The 19,328-nt window shown below is 44.9% G+C and overlaps 1 protein-coding gene across 2 annotated transcripts in view; it reads right to left on the reverse strand.

Annotated features, from left to right (window-relative positions):
* The window catches only part of MYO1D (myosin ID), a 132,770-nt gene that overhangs the window by 47,521 nt on the left and 65,921 nt on the right, over window positions 1-19,328 (reverse strand). For both annotated transcript variants that reach the window (XM_040329843.1, XM_040329842.1), the window contains 8 exons: window positions 14,212-14,420; window positions 12,894-12,987; window positions 10,472-10,637; window positions 9,204-9,257; window positions 7,004-7,099; window positions 4,725-4,841; window positions 3,029-3,232; window positions 2,755-2,900 (listed from right to left, as the gene is read on the reverse strand). In XM_040329843.1, coding sequence (XP_040185777.1) covers window positions 2,755-2,900; window positions 3,029-3,232; window positions 4,725-4,841; window positions 7,004-7,099; window positions 9,204-9,257; window positions 10,472-10,637; window positions 12,894-12,987; window positions 14,212-14,420 — 1,086 coding nt within the window. The remainder of the gene's footprint in view (window positions 1-2,754; window positions 2,901-3,028; window positions 3,233-4,724; window positions 4,842-7,003; window positions 7,100-9,203; window positions 9,258-10,471; window positions 10,638-12,893; window positions 12,988-14,211; window positions 14,421-19,328) is intronic.

A 19,328-nucleotide genomic window follows, 5' to 3' on the forward strand; every position in this document is an offset into this window, starting at 1 on the left:
ATAGGATTAATTTGAACTATTGAACTTTTTATTGCATCTATCAATATTTTTTTGATTCATTTCATTGGATATTGTCATCATTTTTTTATATATATTTTTTATATATATTTTTTTCATTTTTTTCCACTTATTTATAATTCATACTTATTTACATGTATATTTTCACTTATCTTATTAGCGCAACTACATATTTCTACCTAGTTAAAATTCAAGGACTTCCTTTTTTTAATTCTGAATGATACTGAAGGTTACAGTTTAAAAAAAAAATGATATTAAAATGAATACAAAGGCAAATTCCTGGGGTGTTCTGTGTAAGCTCTTCAGCTCAACAGTAGTACAATCTTTGAGTGTGTTAGCCTACAACCATGCAAAAAGTTTGGAGTAAAGTCTTGCTCTTAATCGGCTAATGTAAGTTATTAAACATTCAATCTTTTGGGACCAGCTGAGTCCCTTCCTCAGACTTTATACAATTGTAAAAAGCCTAATGAAAGGCCTTTAATGGGTTTTGAACACTTGCATCTTTATTCATTTAAAATGGCCTTGACAGCACACCTGTATGTGAAAATAAACCTGCAAAAATATGATTAGATATACTTACCTTTCTGTGATCAATCTCTGTGCATAAAAAAAAGTCCACAAACATGAATTCTTCAGAATAAAAACAACAGTGTGCTGTGCAACACTCAGCTTCCAGGGTTTGCCAAAAGATTCCATGTGAACAGAGAACTGATAACATATGCTTCGTAGCAGTATTCCATGGCACTCTAATGACGCGTTTCGTCACATGATGGCGTCGTTAATCCATTCCCCTGACGACGTCATCGAGTGACAAACCGCGTAGGGCGGCACCTTACATGACATCTTCATAAAAAGCGGCTGCCGGCTGGATGATTGGGATTGTTTATGCAGCTCTGTTTTAATGCATGGTACCAAGGATTTATTTTATAAGTGCAAGATTTATTTTTAAATAAAGTGTTTTAACATATCTTACTACACTATAAGCGTTGGTCTCGTCTCTTTCCTTGTTATTTTAGTGGAATCTGGCTGGAGGTTGGAGCACTCTTACCTTATATTTAAAGCGGGGTTTCACCCAAAAAAACAATTTTTAACATTACATTCAGGAGAGTTGTGATGACATTAGGCTGTTTTTTTTTAAATCCTTGCCGTACATACCGTTTTATGTAAATTTTCACCGCGGCTTCCGGGTATGTAATCTGTGGGACTGGGCGTTCCTAATTGATTGACATGCTTCCGACCGGCGCATACAGCGCGTCACGAGTTCCCGAAAGAAGCCGGACTGAGAGTCGGCTCTATACGGCGCCTGCCCACCGACGTTCGGCTTTTTTTGGCAACTCGTGACGCGCTGTATGCGCCGGTCGGAAGCATGTCAATCAATTAGGAACACCCAGTCCCACAGATTACATACCCGGAAGCCGAGGTAAAAATTTACATAAAACGGTATGTACGGCAAGGATTTAAAAAAAAAAAACAGCCTAATGTCATTATAACAACTCGCTTGAATGTAATGTTAAAACATTTTTTTGGGGTGAACCCCCGCTTTAAGGAATTGAATCCCACCAGCCCTTATGGCTACTCATTAATTAGAGTACCATGGAACTATGGTAAGAAGCATGTGTTCTCTGTTCCCAGTTCACTTGGAATTTTCTGGAAGCTGAGAGGTGCACAACACATTGTTGTATTTATTCACGGTTGAAGACATTTTTTTTATGCACCGAGATTCATCGCAGATTGTTTCATGTATGACCTGCTAATTATTAGTCAGTCATTACATATACAGTAGAACCTCGGAGTGCGAGTAACGCGGTTAATGAGCGTTTCGCAATCAGGCACTGCATTTAAAAAAAAATCCTAACTTGGTTTGCGAGTGTTGTCTTGCAAAACGAGCAGGATTCAGGCCAAAGCGGTGTGCAGTACCGCGTTTGGCCTGAGGTGGGGGGGCACCAGAGCCAAACGGAAATGCACGGAAAGGCCCGAGGACAGCTGACCTTGGCAAACCTCGGGAATGGAGTCTTTCCGAGGTTTGCCGAGGTCAGCCGAGGTGTCCAAGGGCCTTTCTGGACTTTTCCGAGGCTCTCCGGCGCCCCCCACCTCTGGCCGCATGCGGTATTGCATGCGATTGAAGTCAATGAGGAACAAATTATTTTCGTTTCCATTAACTTCAATGGGGAAACTCGCTTTGATATGCGAGTACTTTGGATTACGTGCATTTTCCTGGAACGGATTATGCTCATAACCCGAGGTTCCACTGTATGTTCACAGCACATTTTGTTTGTTTGTTTGCGTATCAGGAATTTTAGTGCTAGCGACTTCGATTTTTTGCACTTGACCAATCAATCCAAGTGCAGAATTTATTCATTTTAATTTATACTTTCCTTTCCAGCAGCCAGTATCGGCCTAAACTGAGGGAAAAAATATGTTTTTTTATATATTTTTGGGGGATATTTATTATAGCAAAATGTTAAAAATATTGAATTTTTTTCAAAATTGTCGCTCTATTTTTGTTTATAGCGCAAAAAATAAAAACCACAGAGGTGATCAAATACCACCAAAAGAAAGCTCTATTTGTAGGAAAAAAAGGACGCCAATTTTGTTTGGGAGCCACGTCGCACAACCGCGCAATTGTCAGTTAAAGCGACGCAGTGCCGAATTGCAAAAAGGGGCGTGGTCCTTTACCTGCAGACTGGTCCGGGTCTGTGGTTAAACTACAAGCTTTGCATCAGAAAGACACCTCACCTGTTATTGTCAAAGATCTCAAATCCATAGATGTCCAGCACACCAATCACTGTGTTTTTCCCGTGAAGAGCCGCATCTTGTTTTTTCACATCAATCACGTCGTTGATACGATTGACAATCCAGCAGAACAGACGTTCATAAATGGCCTGTGAGATGACAGAAAGGGAGGTTACAGCCATCAATCATCCCAATAACAAAACTCCTTTGTTCATCTCATAAGCCACATCAGCAACTCATTCTATACATCTTTATAATTTAGTTAGTTACTTGGCACCTTAGCGAATGCATCTCGGCCATAACTGGCCTCCTGCTCGGTGTGCTGCTTGTCAATAACGTCTCTGCCGGTGGCCACTGTCCTGAAGAGCAAAGCCTTCTCCAGCATATCAGCTTTTGAGCCCAGTAGGTCCGCCACTACGGAGACAACTTTACCATTCTCAATCATGGGGGTATCTCCATCCACAGTAAACTTCAAATTACCCTGGGAGAGAGAGACAGAAGGGTGTCATTAATGGCAGAGTAAAATTCATATAAACCTGCACAGATGTCTCTGTAATCGCGGCTGAAATCGGGACTGACAAGCGGGAGTGAAATCGTGTTAGACATAGTTAGACGTACTCTGAAAATGTAACATTTGCCGTGGATTTCTTCTGAAGAATAACTTTCTATGCCTAGCCAGTTTTGTACCTTGAGCCTCAGATGTGCTGTACATCTCTAGTGTGAGATCATCAAAGATACTGCTGTCTGACTGCTAGCATCAGGAGATTTGGAGCAAGTCATTTTTGGTGATGTTATACTGTACTGTTCATCTTTCTCCTTGCTGGAGAGAAAGCCGTACCTGAGGACCTGCAGTGCAAGGATCTCCCTGCTTTTGCTTCATGCATTTTGCAGATCTGTGCTTTCTGAACCTCTCCTGCTGGTAGTTGATCATTACCCCATCAGTTATGAGATCACTAGTCATAGGGGGGTTGCTCTAGATGAGGAAGCAAAGCCCTGTCTTGAGTCAGGGCCGATCCTAGGGTCACAGACGCCTGGGCGCAGAAATATTTATACCAACTCCTCCCTTTACAAATGTTTCTATGGCAACGATTCAAACACAGAGATGCTCCCCTAACACGGACAGGGAGAACACGTCAGGCATGGACCACCCCCCAGCAACGTCACTGCATGGCTGGTCTCTCTCCACACAGAGACAGCCGCTGCTTCGCTCTCCTCCTCTGACAGGAGGAGGGACGGGCTTGGGCAGGAAACACAGTGGGGCGGCGGTGAACCGGCGGAGAGAGCTGCCTGTGAACACGATCAAGGAGAGGAGGAGGGAGGGGAGCACTCTGGCGCTTCAGTGCCCCCACCTCTGTGGCGCCTGGGTGCACTGCACCCCACGTACCTGCCTAGGATCAGCCCTGTCTTGCGTAAGATGGCTGCCTCTACACGCAGACACATTGAGGGACTAGACATGATAAGTCAGTACTAGGGAAAGGCTCAGCAGTGGGGATACGATCATACCAAAGGCAACACTTTGAACTAGTCCTTTGTCCTCTGTGTGCTTTTGTGGGCACATTTTCCAGAAATCAGTTCCCCTTTATGCTTAGAGTTGGCAAAAAATTCTTGTTAAGGATGACGATAAAGGGTAGCCTAGACTTGTCAAGCTTCTGTGAAATTCTAACCTGTTTGGACGAATAATATGAGAGCCAGACAGACAGACATACAGCTCTAGAATGTCTGATGTTTTACGCCTTACAACAAATCAGCATACATGTTTTGGCCCAGAGAGAATACCAGCACATCATATTTTTTACTGCACTAGGTATTGATATTTACACAGCTGAGGGTGAGGGCTGCCAAGCTTCTTGGGCAAAGTCTGCCTTAAAATACCACTGCTAACAGCTGGTAAAAGTGGAAAACACAGGATTGTCTGTGCTATGACCCCATCTTACCAGGTCAATGGACATGCCGCATGTTTCACACCTACTCACCAGATGTAGAATAGTAGCCAGGATTTTATGGACAGTCTGGAGCTCCTCTGGTTTAAATCCAATCACTTTCATCGCCTCTGAAACCTCTTTGAACTCCGCTGCATCATTAATGTTAGACTGGGTGAGAAACAAAGAAAGGACCAGATCAAAATAGAACAGAAATATGAGACTTGACTTGGACCTAAAACCTAATAACATGTACAGTACTGTGAAAAGCTTACAGATAATTACTTACCACTGCCCCAGACTCAGTTCAGCTGCAGGGGTCAGAATTGCTAGTCAATCAGCTAAAAATGTCCGCAGTCAGGGTCATTGATTGGGTGACAGCCGACATGTGACATGGTCCCATTCCAGCTGCTACATTTGGACTATGCAAGAAGCAATGACAGGAAAGTATCTGTAAACTTTTTACAGCATGTTACAGAATAAGGCTTTGTGGTGACATTATCCCAGAGTTCAGTTCCATTGTAACCACTTAAGCACCAGCTACCACAGTTATACTGCAGCAGGTTGTCTCCCCTGGGCGAATCGCCGTCATGGCACGCTAGGCCGGTGCAAGGATTTTTGCCAACTTAGGCGAAGGTGCATTTTGCCCCCCCCCCCCCCGGCGTGCACGCACAGGGCACAACACATCAGTGTACAGTGCACATCAGGGCACAGCACATCAGGGCACACAACATTGAGGCACAGCAGACTGGGGCAAAGGACATCAGGGCACGGGACATCAGGACACATGGCACATCAGGGCACGGGGCACTTGGCGCACATCAGGGCATATTGGAGCACATCGGGGCATATTGGAGCACATTGGGGCATATTGGTGCACAATGGGGCATATTGGTGCACAATGGGGCACAGCGTTTACCTGGCAGCCAGTATGCAGGAAGCATCTGTGATAAGTTCTCTCTCATGTCACGCTGACTGGGGCAAAGGCAGCGTGACATAAGCGAGAACTTATCACACACACTGCCAGTGTGGCTGCAGCGCTCCCCTCCCTCCCTCCTCCTCTACACTTCACACACAGCAGGCATCTCCCGCTGTGTGTATCGGAGCTTAGTGTGAAAACTTTGGCCCCGCTGTGAGAAAAGTCCCGCCCTCCTCCTAGATCAGCTTGTGTGATAGACGCATTGTTCTGCCTATCACACAAGCTGATCTAGGAGGAGGGCGGGACTTTTATCACAGCTCGGCCAAAGTTTTTACACTAAGCTCTGATACACACAGCGGGAGATGCCTGCTGTGTGTAATCCTGGGACTCACAGAGACGAGAAAGACACTGACGCAGTGACACTGTCAATTTTCCGCCCTGTTACCTGGCGCCGTAAGGCAAGTGCCCATGTTGCCTTGCGCTAGCACCGGCCCTGATGGCACACGACGCAGGAGCCTGAAGCGTGTGGCCGGTGGCCACAATGCCTGCCAGCCCTCCCCTGCGATCGCTCCCGACAGAGACAAAACAGAGATCTGTCAATGTAAGCAGGCAGATCTCAGTTCTGTCATGGGAAGAGAGACAGATCTGCTGCTCCTAAAGATTAAGAACAGCGATCGGTCTCCTCCTCCAGGCAGTCCCACCCCCCCACAGTTCGAACACACGAGGAAACACATTAAACCCTTTGATTGCCCCCTGTCAATGTAAACAAATAGATCCCGGTTCTGACAGAGGAGTAGAGAAAGACCGTCTGTCCCTAGTAATTAGGAACAGCGATCTCTCTCCTCCTCCAATCAGTCCATCCCCCACAGTTAGAACTTTTGTGCAAACCAATTGATATACGCTTATTGCGATCTTTTGGAATATTTATTACAGCAAAAAGTAAAAAATATATATATATATATTTTTTTTAATAATCTTTTTTTTGCACTATAAACAAAAAAAGAACAATAAAAAAAAGCAGAGGTGATGAAATACCACCAAAAGAAAGCTTCATTTGTGGGGGGAAAAAAAAAGGACGTCAATTTTGTTTGGGTACAGCGTCGCAACTGTGCAATTGTCAGTTAAAGCGACGCAGTGCCACATTGCAAAAAATGGCATGGTCATTAAGGGGTCCTTAAACTTCCATCCATCTAAAATGTAGTACTCTGTAATTGAACAGATGATGTGAAACTAGATAAGTCTCCATGAGACAGCAGCGACACTCCAATTGTGTTTCCAGCTGCTGCCATTACAAAAAAAAAGGGAGACTGCATATGTCAAAACCCCTAAGGAACATTTGCAGGACCTTGCTACAAAGAATTACGGCGGTTTATAATTAATTGGCAATATTTCATTTATATAGAACAGAACTCACCTTGACTCCTGCCAAGCTGCGGGTGTAAGTGTAGGAAGAGATATCCTTCTGGAGATGAAGAGAGCGTAGGGTCTGCTCTGGTGCTCCCAAGATTAACTATAGAAAGACATATGAAAACAATTGATCCTAACAGATTAGTGTGCCCAAAACAATAATCAAACAACATGCCTCTAGTCTAGAGAACACAAGGTTTATATCTTAAAAATAAAAGAATGGCAAATAGGGAATCCTGCTCTTAAACCATTATATTTACGCTTTTAATCTGTGCTCTGGAAACAAGTAAAATAATTTAAATGTCTGCTATCACCACCTTTAAAATATCATTTCATTTTTTTTTAAATAACATACACAGCCCTCAAAATTTCCACTCGCCTACTAGCATTTGGCGAGTGGATTTAAGCTGGGGGCGAGTGATGACAGGGCTGCATGACCAATCTCCCTCCAATCTGTGCCTACACTTAGAGTCCCGATGAGATTGGTGGCCGAAGAGGAAAGGTGCATGCTCGGGAAAAGTAGTCTGGTGAGCCGCGCACAGGCAGAGCAGTACACAGGTGCTCTCCTTACAATTCTCATTAAGCCATGGTACCCAACAGTATGACCTCTCTGAGCCTGCCCCCCTCCCCCGGTCCACGACCAATGTATCTGGAGAGCAGAAAGTAATGAGTGAGGTGGAGGATTGCAAAAATTACCACTCCGGTGCAGCGCTCACTGAAAGTTGCCCTGACATGCGGCAGTCTTCTAGTTTGTGCAGTTTTCTTCTCCTTGTGCTCTATGTAAGTGTCCAGCAGTTCAGCCTGAGCACTGTGAACAAACTGGTCTCAATGTGTGCTGTGCGCTGTCAGTGTGCGCTGTGCTATGGTGTCAATGGCTGTGCAGTTGTGTGGATCTCAGCGCTGGATTGTACTCCCTCCCGCTGTGCTGCAGCTCCTCTCCTCTCTGCCAGCCTGAATAAAAGGGGGAAGTGGGGACATGCAAGCGTGGAGCCGCACACACAGGCTCCTGATGAATGGGAGAGAGAGAGAGGATAGATGGGAGTTGCAGAGGAGACAGCAAGAGAATGGGGAAGAGACCCAGTTCTAGTGCCCTGTCCCTCTGGTCTGCCCCCAGTGCCCTGTCCCATTTTGTTAAAGTTGTTGTTGGTAATATTTAATTTTGTAACTTGATTCTGCATAAAACATTGTCATTCCATGAGATAATCTACGATGGCGTGTTTACGGGTGCAATTAGGCGCAGGGCAGTGTATGAATTAGGTGGGGCAACTGGTGGCGAGTAACTCTTGAGGCCTGGCTAGTAGCTCAGGACTTGAGCCCTGACATATATGTTATACTTACCTGCTCTGTGCAATGGTTTTGCACAGAGCGACCACAAACCCTGTTTTCTGGGGTCCACCGCCAACACTCTCGACTCCTCCTCCCTGCTGAGTGCTCTCATCACTAGCCGCTTGCTATGGGAGCACTCGTATGGGCTTGACCCTGAGCCTGGCTGTGTGCGTCTATAGACATACAAAGTGCAACATGGCGGCCCCTTCCCCTGCTCCCTCCTCTCTTGATTTGACTGCCAATAGCTCCTGATGCTCTCAGCCAAGCTTGTGTAAGCATGGAGAGGGAAGAGAAGAACTGAAACCAGGCACAGTGCTGGATCAATACAGGACTCAGGCAAGTGTTATGGAAGGGGGCTGAAGGCAAAAAAATAGGGCTTAACAGTTGAACCAATGGGATTGGAACACGGAATCCAGGGTGCGTGTATCCATTTCCTTTGCCGGGTCGGTCATGGTGGGCGGAGATTGAGGGATCTTTATAATACAACCACAAGCCTGTCTGACCTTGGTAATGGGGGTCTAAAGAGCAGGGTAAGCGGAAGTTTGATCGGGTGCCGGTGGTGGAATTCCTATCCTGTCCACACAGTGTATACCTCATCAAGTGTGCTGTTGTCTACAATATCCATGGATTAATGTTTATGGACAATCATATGAGTGCTGTACCTTCTTTCTACTGGTTATCATTGTTGTTCATCAATACTATGCTGGCTGCTCGAGAGACTAATTATTATTATTGTTACAGTCTAAATTTTTATTAGCGCAGCAGTTACCCAATTATAATAAGGTTAAAGCATATTTAGAGAATACAGCTTGTTCCCTCAAAAAGGAAACCTTGGTCCTTGAAGGCCACCAAAAAAACAACTTGCACCATTTAACACTGACCTGATAATAGGAGTGGAAGTTTCTCTCCCCCAGCTGCTGGATGATAACACGGGACTAAAGAGAATGAAAACACATCCAAATCAATTGAAGCAAGAATTGTGTATTTATCATTATGGTCAGGACAAACTGACCCACTGATATTCATTCCTCTAACAATCCCCTCCGATTCCTACAGGGTGTCAGAGCCTACAGTAGGGGGTCTTCAAACTTTGGCCCTCCAGTTTTTCAGGAACTACAATTCCCATCATGCCTAGTCATGTCTGTGAATGTCAGAGTTTTACAATGCCTTGTGGAACGTGTAGTTCTGCAACAGCTGGAGGGTCGTAGTTTAGAGATCCCTGGCCTAGAGAAAGTAGTGACATCCCCCCTCTGTCATGTGACAGTATTTTCACGTACAAGAAGGTTACTTGCTCCCGCATTCCCCAAAACACGGAGTATTGTCATCAGCTGGGATATAGGAGGGAGTGGTGGCTGAGTATTGGAGAGGTGAATATCAGCCGGTCATCAGCGCATTTTGGCCCAGATTCACAGAGAGCAAGGCGCACATTACGCCACTGTAGAGCAAACACTGTACGCTACGCCAACGTAGCGCAGAGAGGCAAGCATTGCATTCAGCAAGCCAGTGCTCCCAACGCTGCGCCAGAGTGGCATGGGTTTCGAAGGCGCACGCCGGCGTAGGTGGAAGTGGGCGTGAACCCATGCAAATGAGGAGTGACCCCATGCAAATGATGGGCCGAGCCCAAGACAGGTACGTATCACGAACTGCGCATGCGCCGTGACATAGACGCATGCACAGCACCCCCCTGCGCCTGCTCACAACCACGACCGGCACAACTGCCTGAGCTACCCCGATTCACTGCGTACGGCGTGAACATAACGTACGTCCAGCCAGACACACGTCCAACGCACAATACGCCAGGTTGTGTTCCCTGGTGCAGACCTGTGCATGTCTGTTGCCGGGTTGCACCTCATTTATGGGGAATAACTTTACGCCGGACGTACAACTTACGCGCATCTCGCGTAGCATTCGCCGGGCACACGCACGTTCATGAATCGGTGTATTTCCCTCATTTGCATGTTTGAATGGCTAATCAATGGGAGCAGCACCATGCGCCCAGCCCATATGTGTGCCCACCCTACGCCCACATTTGCACTTATGTCGGCGTAACGTGTTATACGTCGGCGTAAGTGCTTTGTGAATCTAGGCCTTTGTTTCATAGACCCTGAATGCACAAGGTAAAGAATATACAGCTACTATTTAATCTCACCTTCTCCAATAAGTAGTTATTGATGTGGCCACCAATAGGATCCCCTTTGAAGTCAAAGTTAATGTCCATGTACTTTCCAAACCGGCTGGAGTTGTCGTTTCTATTAGTCTTGGCATTGCCAAAGGCTTCTAAGACACAGTTGGACTTGAGCAGCATGTTCTTCACCCTAAAGAAGTGACATGGAATCGTAATTTTTTTTTTTTTTTTTACAGAAATAAATGAAGGTATAAGGTTAGTTAGGGAAAATATAAATCTATATAGTAAACAGTCATAGTATTACCCCTTTTGCAGCTGTCTGCGTTTTTTTTTGCACGTTTAAAAAATAATTTTAAGCCATAATATTACACAAAAACCTTAACACATTGGGCCAAATTCAGAGAACACACCTACGCTGGCGTATCTACAGATACGCAGCGTAAGTGTCCAGATGCGCCGTCGTATCTATGCGCCAGATTCCTAACCCTAGATACGCCTGAAATATGGCTTCAGCCGACCGACGTAAGTTGCCGTACGCCGTCGTATATCTTGGGTGCATATTTACGCTGGCCGCAAGGGGAGCTTCCGTAGATTTACGCGTCGAATATGCAAATGACCTAGATACGCCGATTCACGAACGTACTTGCGCCCTCTACGCCGTTTACGTAAGGCTTACGTCCGGCGTAAAGTTACCCCTGCTATATGAGGCGCAAGTAATGCAAAGTATGGACGTCAGAACAAGCGTATATTTTTACGTTGTTTACGTAAGTCGTACGTGAATGGGGCTGGGCGTAGGTTACGTTCACGTCGTTGCCATTGAGCCGTCGTATCTTAGGGCGTAAATTTGACGTGATTCTGAGCATGCGCGCGCATGCGTCGTTCGTTCGGCGCTTAATTTACATGGGGTCACGATTCATTTCAATACAACACGCCCACTTCGTTCCTGTGTGTCTCTAAGTGTTTGAGGGTCTCCTGCAACCCCCCACCTCTGGCCAAATGCGGTACTGCATACACTAGCATTGACACTGGAACAAATTATCGGAGTCTCGATTGATTTCTATGGGGAAACTCCATTTGATATACGAGTGCTTTGGATTACAAGCATGCTTCTGGAACGGATTATGCTCATAATCCAAGGTACTACTGTATTTATATGTAAAATGTAGTATTTACCCACGTAAAAAAAAAAAATGTCAATTGTACTTTCATTCCTAAAAATATAAAAGATGTAAAAAAGCACTATACTTTTAAATGTAATTTGTGATATAGTACCATATATTCTACAACGCTCATCTTTAGCAAGCAGCTATCCAGTACCACTCCTAGATCCTGGTGCATCCAACTATCCAATAAGGTTACACGAGTAGAAAGAAAGGGGGTGTAACAGAGGGGGGTGTGGGCACGTTCAATCATTTCTGAACAAATGCACTCACATGTATACATGCTTTTTTTTACAAGGGTGCAATTCACTTGCACACATATAGGTAGATTCAGGTACCTATGCCTAACTTTGCGGCGGCGTAGCTTAAGGCATTTAAGCTACGCCGCCGTAAGTTAGCTAGGCAAGTACATGATTCACAATGTACTTACCTGCTAAGTTACGGCGGCGTAGCCTAAATCGGCGGGCGTAAGGGTGCCTAATTCAAATGTGTTTGAGGGGGGCGTGTTGTATGTTAATGGGGCTTGACCTTACGTTTTTTGCGAACTGCGCATGCGCCGGGCGCCTACATTTCCCAGTGTGCATTGCGGCTAAGTACACCGCACGGGCCTATTGATTTTGACGTGGACGTAAACAACGTAAATCCCGATTCACGGACGACTTATGCAAACGACGTAAAAAATTCGAATTTCGACGCGGGAACGGCGGCCATACTTGACATTACTATTCCAATAGGGCCTAGCTCTAACTTTACGCGGCCTATCTCTTACGTAAATGGCGTAAAAGTACTGCGTCGGCCGGACGTACGTTCGTGAATCGGCGTATCTACTCATTTACATATTCTACGCAATGGAAGCGCCACCTAGCGGCCATCCAAAATATTGCAATCTAAGATAGGACGGCGCAAGCCGTCGTATCTTAGATATGTTTAAGCGTATCTCTGTTTGAGCATACACTTAAACATAAGTCGGTGTAGATTCTGATAAGTCGGCCTAACTCTTACTGAATCTACCTAATAGTAGCCATTCTAACACTGAACAAACATTCAGCAGAGTGAAGGTGACCAGTTCTCTTTGGGTTTTATAAATTTTGCAGTGACCTGCAGCGCATACAATTTTTACATCTGATAGATACATAATAAGATACAATAAAAGACAGATGGGAGGTAGCTGTGGCACAACCCTTCTCTGGCAAAACAAATATTTTTCCAAGTTCATTGTGCCATTATCTGAAGTAGCAGAACATGAAGTCTTATCATTTTGTTAGAACTGGCCTTTTATGACTTACCTCTCAACCTCTGCCCTCTGGCTAGGATTGGTGATGGCAGCTATGTACTGCATGATGTATTTACTGGCTTCTGTCTTACCGGCGCCGCTCTCCCCTGCAACACACAGCAAAGGATAAGTACATAGGACAATAAAAAAAGATGCACAAAAACATATGGGCAGAGTGGTGGTACACGAGCTTCTAATTATATACCCTGCAGCAATGAAGTTCTAGGTCAGGGGTGTCCAAACTTTTTTCAAAGAGGGCCAGATTTGATGAAGTGAACATGCGTGAGGGCCGACCATTTTGCCTAAAATTCTGTGAACCATTAAAATTCGGTCTAAGTGTGTTTGTCTGAGCACTAATACACTGCCCAAATAGAATTTGCTTGCCTTTGTGGCTGTGTGTGGTGAAGAGATGAGCTCAGGCGTGTTATTTGGATATACTGTATTTAGCGGCGTATAACACGCACCTTTAATTAAAAAAATCTTAAATTTTAAATAAAGAATTGTGAATCAAAATAGGGTCCCTCCTGCCTTCCATGTGTCATAGTAAACCTTCCTGCCCTCCATATACCATAGTAATCCTTCCTGCCTTCCATGTCTCAAAGTGATCCTTCCTGCCTCACATGTACTATAGTGGTCCTTGCTGCTTTACATGCGCCATAGTGATCCTTCCTGCCTTACACATGCCACAGTGACCCTTCCTCCCTGCCTTTCATGTACCATAGTGATCCCTCATTCTTTTCTTTCATATATCATAGTGATCCTTCCTTCCATATAACAGTGATCCTTCCCTCTCTCCAATCTCTCTCCCTAAGGGTTGGTTCACACTGAATACTCCAGCTTGTGGCACAGCAATCAAACCATATTTTATAGGTACAAGGAAGTCCAGGTTTTGTTTAACCACTGCCTTTAAGCCCCTTCCACTATCATGTTTGGCCACACCCACTTTTTGCTGAGGCGCATCGCAGGTCACTATCTCCCTGAAAATGTCCGTCATTCTCAAATTCTAAAGTTGGAAGGTATGTAGTGGGTTGGGAACTTGGGAGGGACAAATCGGCAGCTTGAATATTTATTTAATATCTCAGGCTGTGTGCTGGAGCTCCCTCCCCTGTCACCTTTTTTCTCTTGGTGTCAGGAAAAATGTGCCAGAAGTGATTCATGCTGCAGGAGGCAGCATGAATTGAGACATATGCTTTGTTCATATTAAATGTCTGAGGTTTACAACCACTTTAAAGAACTTTATATGTATAAAAAATACAGATGTAAACATTAGAAAGAACAAATAATATGATAGCCAAGAATGAGGCTAGACTTGAGAATTCACAAAACATTACCTGATATAACTATACAGGTGTCTTTACATCTTCTTTTCATGGCCTTGTATGCGGCATCAGCGATAGAGAAGAGGTGCGGGGGCCTCTCATACAGCTCCCTCCCTTTATATTGTTCTATCACATCTTTGCCATAGATTGGAAGGTTCTTGTAGGGGTTCACCGAGACCACCACTTCCCCAATAAACGTGTAGATTCTTCCCTTTTCAAACCTGAAACAGACAGACAACGCGCCCACTTTAGTTTTACAGCAATCAGTACAGACTACATATTGCAAAACCAATAAAACAAAAGCAGCAACAATACTGGACATACTGTAGTCTGATACATCAGCAATCTCACATAAGATCGGAAAATGGCTAATCGGAGCCCCCTGAGCTGCAGCAGCATCTCCAGGAAGTCCAAGTCCACATGTATGAGGATGCACTTGATGCGTTTTTGCGGTGCGTTTTTGATACATTTTGCGTTTTTTTTCTCTTTAACACATTGGGCCAGATTCTGAAAGGACTTACGACGGCGCAGCGCCATGTACGCCGTCATAAGTCCGAATCCGACCCGTCGTATCTATGCGCCTGATTCTTAGAATCAGTTACGCATAGATATCCATTAGATCCAACAGGCGTAAGTCTCTTATGCCGCCGGATCTTAACTGCATTTTTTTTTTGACCGATAGGTGGCGCTTCCGTCGAATTTCGCATCGAACATGCAAATTAGCTAGATACACGAATTCCGGAACGTACGCGCGGCCGACGCAGTAAAGTTACGACGTTTACGTTAGGCTTTTCCCGGCGTAATGTTGCCCCTGCTATATGAGGCATAAGTGCGGTGTAACAATGTTAAGTATGGCCGTCGTTCCCGCGTCTAAATTTAAAAAAGTTACGTCCTTTGCGTAAGTTGTCCGTGAATGGGGCGGGACGTCATTTAAGTTCACGTTGAAACCAATGACGTCCTTGCGGCGTACTTTGGAGCAATGCACATTGGGAAATTCCACGGACGGCGCATGCGCCGTTCCGCAAAAACGTCAATCACGTCGGGTCACAGTAGTTTTACATAAAACACGCCCCCCTGATCCAAATTTGAATTAGGCGGGCTTACGCCAGCCAATTTACGCTACGCCGTCGCAACTTACGGAGCAAGTGCTTTGAGAATACAGAACTTGCCCGTGTAAGTTGCGGAGGCGTAACGTAAATCAGATACGTTACGCCCGCACAATTTTACGCGGCTGTACATGAATCCGGCCCATTGTCTCTAGCTGGTTGCTAAGAAGCAGGCCGGGAAGCCGGCTGCCTCGTCTTTAACATCCAATGAGTCATCAGCTGCCAGCGGGGTTCCCCACTGACAGCTGAACGTAAAAAAAGAATTGCCAGCAAAAAAAAAAAAAAAAAAGTGTGGAGTCCTCCCCCAAATCCATACCAGGCCCTTTGGGTCTGGTATGGATTTGAAAAGGAGAGCCTCAGCAAAATGTAAAAAAATAAATAAAAAAAAAAAGGCACGCAGCATGCAGAGCATGCAGCCTAGCAGGTCAGAAAAGGGAGGGGATGAGCCAGTGGCCATCCCCCCTCCTGAACCAGACCAGGCCACATGCCCTCAAAATAAGGGGGGGGGGTGGCCCCCCACCCCAAAGCAACTTGTCCCCAGGTTGCAGGAAAGAAAAGCACTGGAATAACACCTCCTGCTGAGCTATTGTGTTCTCCCAGCAGGGGGAAGTGTTAACCCCTTCAATGCCAGGTCACATTTATACAGTAATTAGTGCATATTTATAGCACTATAAATGTGAATGGCGCCAAAAATGTGTCAAAAGTGTCCGATGTGTCCGCCATAATGTCGCAATCCCAATAAAAAAAAAAAAAAAAAAAAATCGCAGATCGCCACCATTACTAGTAAAAAAATAAATAATAAAAAACAATAATTCTGTCCCCTATTTTGTAGGCGCTATAACTTTTGCGCAAACCAGTCGCTTATTGCGTTTTTTTTTTTTTTACCAAAAATATGTAGAAGAATACGAATCGGACTAGAATGAGAAAAAAAATGGGCTATTTATTATAGCAACAAGTAAAAAATAGTTTTTTTTTTCAAAATTGTCGCTCTTTTTTTTTTTATAGCGGAAAAAATTAAAACCGCAGAGGTGATCAAATACCACCAAAAGAAAGCTCTACTTGTGGGCAAAAAAGGACGTCAATTTTGTTTGGGAGCCACGTCGCACGACCGCGCAATTGTCAGTTAAAGCGACGCAGTGCCGGAAGCTGAAATTTCACCTGGGCAGGAGGGGGGTATATGTGCCCAGTAAGCAAGTGGTTAAGATCCGTATGAAAATAATAAAAATAAAAAACAGAAACAAAAAAAACTTTACATTTGAGTGCAGTAATACGCAGGTATATACAAGCATATGTGCTTCAATTGAAAAAGCTAGTATGAAGAATTTTACACAGGTATTTGTGTACACATGTTTACCTGCATGTACCCGTGTATATGTAAGGTCCTTAAAGCGGGGGTTCACCCAAAAATACATTTTTAACATTACATTCAGCCGAGTTGTCATAATGACAATCGGCTGTTTTTATTTATTTTTTCCCGTACATACCGTATTTCACCGCTGCTTCCGGGTATGTCTTCTGCAGGACTGGGCATTCCTATCTGATTGACAGGCTTCCGACCGTCGCATACAGCGCGTCACGAGTTTCCGAAAGAAGCCGAACGTCGGTGCGGCTCTATACGACGCCTGCGCACCGACGTTCGGCTTCTTTCGGCAACTCGTGATGCGCTGTATGCGACGGTCGGAAGCCTGTCAATCAGATAGGAACGCCCAGTCCCGCAGAAGACATACCCGGAAGCGGCGGTGAAATACGGTATGTACGAAAAAAAAACAAAGCCGATTGTCATTAGGACAACTCGGCTGAATGTAAATGTTAAAAATTTATTTTTTTGGGTGAACCTCAACTTTAAGGAACATAACTTGAATTCTTTTTTTTACACTTTCTGCCAGCAAGATCCTGCATATAAACATCAGTAAATTGTAATGTCTGCCTTCATTTTCATGTTAAGAGCTGCGCAAACTCTTGGTGCAATATAAATCCTGTATAATAATAAATAATAAAGCAAATGATTGCATTCATGTGAAAGCGGCCTTACTGATTATGTAGTACAATACCAGAACCTGTCACAAGAGGGAGACACTTTACAGTACAAATAAAGGAGTTGGAAATGACCATCCATGTCGGTCTATAGGAGAGTTGCCTTTACACAAGTGAGACAACTACTTCGCCATACACAATACAGTAAAACCTTGGTTTGAGAGTAACTTGGTTTGAGAGCGTTTTGCAAGACAAGCAAAATTTTTAATACATTTTGACTTGATATACAAGCGATGTCTTGATATAAGAGTAGTGTCATGTCACAACTGAGTATAAAAGAGAAGAGAGGCGCCTCTAAGTGTAGCAATATGGTTACATTTAATGAAGGTACAACTTATTGCTACACTTAGAGGTGCCTCTTCTTCTCTTTTATACCCTGTAAAAAAAATGCTTTGATATAAGAGTGCTTTGGATTACAAGCATGTTTCTGGAATGAATTATGCTCGCAAACCAAGGTTTTATTGTATTTGCATTGACACATTGCAGTGCCATACATTTTTATTAGCACCCCAACACACATGCATTGCAAAAGCACAAATGCAGTATTGTGTATACTCATTGATTTCAATGGGTTGCCTTAATGCAATGCACGCAACATATGACATGAAGCATGGAAAAATGCATGCATTAACACAACACATGGATGTGAATGATCCCTAGGTGACATTTTTTTTTTTTATAGTTTTGATACCAAGGGACCAAGTGGATGGCTTAACGATAATAACATACATACGTATCCCTGGAGCGTAACTCATCGAACATCTCCTTTGAGCTTCAGTTACCTAAAAGGTCTGTTTAACAATACCGTGTCATGTGAACAGCTGAAAGTGGTTGTGAGTTCACGGATCACTAATCCTGGAATCTCCTCTGTTACACACAGATATACTGTGCAGTGTACGTATGTATTTTGCAGTGTATGCATTTTTTATAATTATGCAACGAAATTTCAGAGCACGGCTGTTCACTCATGTGACCTCCTGGTGCCCAGCTTTCCCAATCTGAGAACTACAGTGGGAGGGGCTGAGATTCCCCATGGACATCAGCCGGGAGAAGAAGAGGAGAATGGCGGGAGGTCACGTGAGCGCACAGCGGCGCTCTGAAATAAGGTATTTTGCTGCAAGATTTTTAACACACAAATACTGCACAGTATCTATCTGTAACAGAGGGGCTTCCAGGATTTGGAATTAGTGATTTTACAGCAGGGTTGGACTGGCCATTGGGACTACAGGGAGTTTCCCGGTGGGCCGATGGCTCAGTGGGCCGGCTTAAGTGACAGCGGACTGCCACCCCCTCCGCTCCTCTGTCTCTCCCTTTCCGCAGTGCTCATCTGAGGGGAACAAAGAAGCAGGGGGAGGACCAGAGGAGCAGGAGGGACGACAGAGGAGCATGGGGGAGGGGACAGACAGCTGACTCAACAGCTATGGCCTGGGAGTTTCTCACTTCTGCCTAAACTTGTCCCATAAGGGGGGAGCACCAAACTGATTATTTGCCCCGGGTGAAATAATGTCTAGCTTCCCCACTGGTACTGCCTATAAGAGTACCAGTACCAGCCGTTCTACGCTAATAAAGTAGAGTGGCTAGTGAAGGGGGAAAGGGGGCTTGGGTGGCCGGGGGGGGGGGGGGGTGCGGGAGTTGTGCGGCTGCCATGGGAGAGACCTGTCAATGTGGGCCAGTCTGGATGAAGTCCAGGGCCAAATTTTCGTCCCAGTCCAGCCCTGTTTTACAGCCATAGCTGTGGGAGGAGATGGCTGACCCACAGACACCCGAGTTGACAGGCAGGGGGGAGAGGGCGAGGCTGCGGGATGACAGAGGCATATAAACGTCCCAGGGTATTATGGATCACCATCGATGATTAGCGTGCTCTGCACACTAATGGGGACACAGGGACAATCAGGATCAACCAGGTATTTTACAACATAGAAAAGGGACAAATGCCACTGCACAAGCACTATGCTGTATATCCTGCTTTTAAAGGAGACACTTTAAAAG

Source organism: Rana temporaria, chromosome 12 (genome assembly GCF_905171775.1).
Source record: "Rana temporaria chromosome 12, aRanTem1.1, whole genome shotgun sequence".
In the NCBI taxonomy this organism is placed as follows: domain Eukaryota; kingdom Metazoa; phylum Chordata; class Amphibia; order Anura; family Ranidae; genus Rana; species Rana temporaria.